This window comes from Elephantulus edwardii, unplaced genomic scaffold, assembly GCF_000299155.1.
Source record: "Elephantulus edwardii isolate Elephantulus edwardi_28Jun2011 unplaced genomic scaffold, EleEdw1.0 scaffold00304, whole genome shotgun sequence".
Lineage (NCBI taxonomy): Eukaryota > Metazoa > Chordata > Mammalia > Macroscelidea > Macroscelididae > Elephantulus > Elephantulus edwardii.
Window position 1 is genome coordinate 2,239,779 of NW_006400054.1, and position 4,851 is coordinate 2,244,629.

The window sequence follows — 4,851 nt, forward strand, 5'->3', positions numbered from 1 at the left end:
AGTGGGTTCTGTTCTAGATTTGAAAAATGTCTAGGGGCCAGAGTCCCCAGGGTTCTGCTCTCTACCTGACCAGCAAGTCTGGTCTTTCTTACGATTCTCTCATTGCATTTTGTAAGTGATGTGAATTCAGTGTGCATGATGTCTTAAGAACAAACAAGAGGAAAGGCAGGGGAAGGAAGTGAGAAGAGTGTGGTTACATGTATGTATTATAATATGGTTACATTGTATGTACTGAAATTAATGTCATAGAAGACAATGTATATATGTGAATGGGTGCATGGAAAACCAATTGATTTGGTCTGATCTCTCTCTCTCTCACACACACAGAGAGAGAGAGAGAGAGAGAGAGAGAGAGAGAGAGAGAGAGAGAATAAAAAGAGCAAGCAGCCTCCAGGCATGGTCTGATCTCTTATGCTTCCTTCACTTCACCAATTCCTTCATGAATCCTATCGCCTCCTACTTTAAGGGACCATCAGATTCTGAAAGTTCGATTTTAACTTTTGTGTGTAAAACAAGGAGTCAGAAAGGAAGTCAAGTCAGTGGCTTTGCAAGGCATCTTTATTAAGCACGTACTATGTACAAAGGGAGGTTTGGTGGCCTAGTGGTAAGAAATTGTGCTGCAGTCTCAAAGGTACACAGTTCAAATCCACCAGCTGCTCCTGAGGAGAAAGATGGCTAATGTCCTCCTGTGCGATTTGCAGCCTCTGAAAACCCTCTGGAGGGTCAGCTATGAGTGGGTTCTGATCCAAGAGCACCCAAGAGCTACAATAATGTGTGCAAAGGTTCCAAGCAGCCACTTTGAAAACCTGTAACTGCCTTTTCTCTCTTCTGACCTCACTCCTCTGCTTCTTTCAGTGCTGAGTTCTATCCCGTTGCAGATCTGGGGGCTCGAGGCTGCACAGGGAGGACCCTGACTCTGGGCTCTCCCCTCACCTCTCCTGTCCCCATCCTGTCCTTCTCTTCCCTGCAGTGTGGCCAAGAGCCTGGGTGCCAAGACGGTGGCCGCGGGGGCCCTGGCGTGCACACAGACATGCACGGTCCTCTCTGAGGTGGTGGATGATGTGGAGGCTGTGAGCGCTGTCCAGCGCTTCCTGGGTGAGCACCCCCTCCATCCGGGGGTACCCACAGAGTCCCTGGGCCCACTAGCACTCACACATTTTCTAATTTGTCTATATCCTCATCATTAGGGTATGCAGTAGTTACAAAATAAATGCATGCCAGGTCAGAGGAAGGGTGGGTGGGTGAGGAAGGAGCATGTCCTGCTCTTCCCAGCCTCCAGGCTGCCGTGCATGCTGTCCCACTCTCCCTCGGGCTAACCTATCCTATTTCGGCTCTCTATCCATCATCTGTGGCTAAGGGATACTCCGCTTCCTCCAGGAAGCCTCCCTGCCTGGGTTTGAGGCCTCCTATGTGCCACCCTAGCCATTTATAACTGCCTGATTCTCACCCGTCTATTCCTCCCTGCACTGTGAGCCCCACGGAGGGGGTGGCTGACATGTCTTGTCCCCAATGCCTTCCTAGTAAAGGAAGGCTCAGTAAATATTCGTTGAATGAATGTATGAGCAAGTGGGAAAATATATAATGGATAGCTATCGACAGTTGTGGGCGGATGGGTGGATAAATTGATGGTGTTGTGGACTGAAGAATGACAGAGAAATGGACGGATGGGTGGATGGAAACATTGATGAATGGACAGACACACAAATGGTTGAATGACAGGAGATGGATGGATGGATGGAATGATGGCTTGAGTAGATGGATGGATAAATGGATGGGCAACATTGATTGATGGACACACTGATGGATGGACCAACAGACAGTCTAATGATGGATGAGGGATGGATGGATAGATAGGGGGTCAGATTGATGGATGGGAAGAGACTCAGACCAGTGATGGATTGTGAGGTGAACGGATGGATGACTGGACGGATGGCTGATTGATGGGTAGGTGATGGATGGATGGAAGGATGGATGGGTGGGTGAACGGATGGACGGATGGATGGATGGCTTCATGGATTTGTGGGTCACAAACCTGCTGGGCATTAATCGAGTCTTCCTTGCCTCCCCCCTTGAGCAGATGATGAGCGTCTGTTGGTGGAGCCTGCCTGTGGGGCGGCCTTGGCTGCCATCTACTCGGGCATCCTGGGGCGGCTCCAATCTGAAGGTCGCCTCAGCCCCTCCCTGGCCTCGGTTGTGGTCATCGTGTGTGGAGGCAACAGCATCGACAGCCGAGAGCTCCAGGCTTTGAAAGCCCAGGTGGGCCAGAGCTAAGGAATCTATCCTGAATGGGCCACCCAGGCCTTCAAGAAGCCCAACAGATGTTCTTGTGACTGGCCAAGGGGGACGTCTATTCCTGTGGACAACAGTGGAAGAGTCTGCCCCTGCCTCCTCCTGCAGGAAGCCCTCCTGAACACTCCCTTGGGTTCTGAAACAGGCCCAACGAATAAACTCTTGCAGAGTTGAGTGTATAGTTCCTGTGGGTCTGGGCTTTGCCTTCCGTGAGCTCAGAAAAGGTGCACACACCTCAGGCTGGCTCTGATGATGGGAGTCCAGGTGACACATCTCAGTCACAGAGACGTGGAAACTCAGGTTTGCCAGAGGATCCGGCCACGTGAGCACCTCCAAGCTCAGGCCAACAGACCTGGGTGGATCAGGACCACATTTTCAGTCTTCACTGAGAGTTTGTTACTCACCAGAAACCCTTCTGCTGTCTTTCCCCTCACTGCCTTGCAGATTACCACCATGAAGGGAAAGCAGGAGCCAGCACTATCATCTGGGGAAACTGAGGCACGGGTATGGCATGTGACTTGTCCACAGCCACATTGCAGACTATGGGCCAGTCAGTGTTCACACTCGATAATCTTTACCCACCCTCACTCTGTCTTGCTTGGATCTCAGCTTCTCAGCTTCCTCTGTGTGGGTTTGGGTGACGGTGGGACATTAGGGGAGAGGAGGGCCCCTCCTCAGGCCAGTCTGGGCTCACCTGTGAGTCTCTGATTCTATTACTAACCTTGGTCCCTCGGTCTTCTCATCCATAAAGTGGGTTGTTTCAGGATGATGATAGTGTAGTCTTCTTTGTCCCATATACTTTGGGCATGTTGCCACATCCCGCCCCTGGGAAGCTGACCTTCGGGAAGGGGTGGAACATCGGACTCCTTTGGAGACCCTGCTGTTGTTAGGTGTCAGCTGAGTTGGTCGTGACTCAGAGTGACCCTACGAACAACAATCTGACCCTTGTCTTGCTCCACACCATCTGGTCCACGCCCATAGTTACAGTCACTGTGTCAGCCCATCTTGTCGAGGGTCTTCCTCTCTCTCTCTCTCCAACCCTCTAGCTTTCTCAGCATGAAGCCTTTTCCCAAAAACTGGTGGTTCCCAACAATATACTCCAAGTTTAGGAGATGAAGATTCAGCATCGTAGCCTCCAAGGAGCATCCTGGGTGCGCTGGTTGGACCCACTAGGGGGCAGCAGAGTGTCTTCTATGGAGAAGACTGGCTCTGGGCAGGACTCTCCCCGCAGGCCCATCCTTCTCTGACTATGTCTGTCTGTCTCCCTCACTTCATTTAGAGAGGCTGAGACCCCTTGGATGGCTGTGGGCTGGAGGAAAGATTTCCCCACCTCTTACCATCCCACCAGAAAATGAAATCCATAGAGTGTGGGACTCACCTGGACCTCACAGTCTAACATAGAGCTTAAGTCCTCTCCCATCTGACCAGGAGGGCTCTCTTTTCCTTTTGCATGCTGTGTGACCTCAGACAAGTGTTCTCCCAACTCTGGGCCTCGGGTTGCACCTCCGTACTTCATGCTGTAGGTGGTGGCCTATCTCCTCCCACCTCCATTCCTTTGCCCAAGCTGTATGCCTGCCAGGCTTTGCCTCACACAACTATTCTAAAGGGGAGACCTTGAGCTGGACAATGACCCCGTTCTGCTCCTCTCCCTTGCTCCTCAACCCCTGACAATGCTGGAGCTCCCTGGTCAGATTTCCCTGGAGTTAGACAACGTGAGTTCCTAGAATCAAGGAGAGATTAAGAACCTCAGGGCAAGGGGAGCTCTGGTGGCCTAGTGGCAAGGAACTGCAACTACAATCCCAGAGGCGCACTGTTCGAATCCACCAGATGCTCTGCCGGGGAAGGAGGGACAATCTCCTCCTGTACCAGTCAGATCTGATTTGATGGTACACACACACACAAATAATAATAATAATAAAAAAAAAAGAACCTCAGGGCTGCATTCAGCCAAACCTGAGCCTCGACTCTAACTCTATTACTAACCTTGTTCCCTTGGTCTTCTCATCCATAAAGTGGGTTGTTTCAGGATGATGATGGTTAACCTGGCATCTGTAGTCTTCTTTGTCCCATTTACTTGGGGCATGATGCCAGGAGACATTGGAGAGGGAAACCATGCTTGAAAGGCAGGAGAGGAAGACCCTCAACCAGATGTGTTGACACAGTGACTGCAGCAGCGGGCTTCAGTGTGTCAGAGATGATGAGGACAGCACAGGACAGGAGAATCCAGGTCTGTGTTCATAGGGTCGCTATGGGTCATCCTCACGTCAGTGTCATCCAGCAACAACAACAGCAAAAACCAATTTTGTGGGCTGCCTGGCTCATGGTGACCCCACACTCAACAAGAGAAGACATTTCCTGGCCCTGCCCCATCCCCATGATTGAATGTGAATAGGACTGTAGTGATTCACAGGGCTTCCTCGAGCTGATTTTCAAAATACAGTTGCCAGACATTTCTTCCTAGTCTCTTATAGAAGGAAACTTTGTGTACTGCATGCTATGTGTATGCATTGCAGGAGCATAATATAGTTTCCATATATGTTAGTTGCTTAATGTTCACTGTAT

The 4,851-nt window shown here is 50.6% G+C and overlaps 1 protein-coding gene across 1 annotated transcript in view; it reads left to right on the forward strand.

Moving 5' to 3' along the window:
* The window catches only part of SDSL (serine dehydratase-like), a 9,004-nt gene extending 6,541 nt beyond the window's left edge, over positions 1-2,463 (forward strand). Inside the window, 2 exon segments of the mRNA XM_006901017.1 lie at positions 971-1,095; positions 2,078-2,463. Of these exon segments, the coding sequence (XP_006901079.1) occupies positions 971-1,095; positions 2,078-2,463 (511 nt within the window).
* Positions 2,464-4,851: the final 2,388 nt, after the last annotated feature.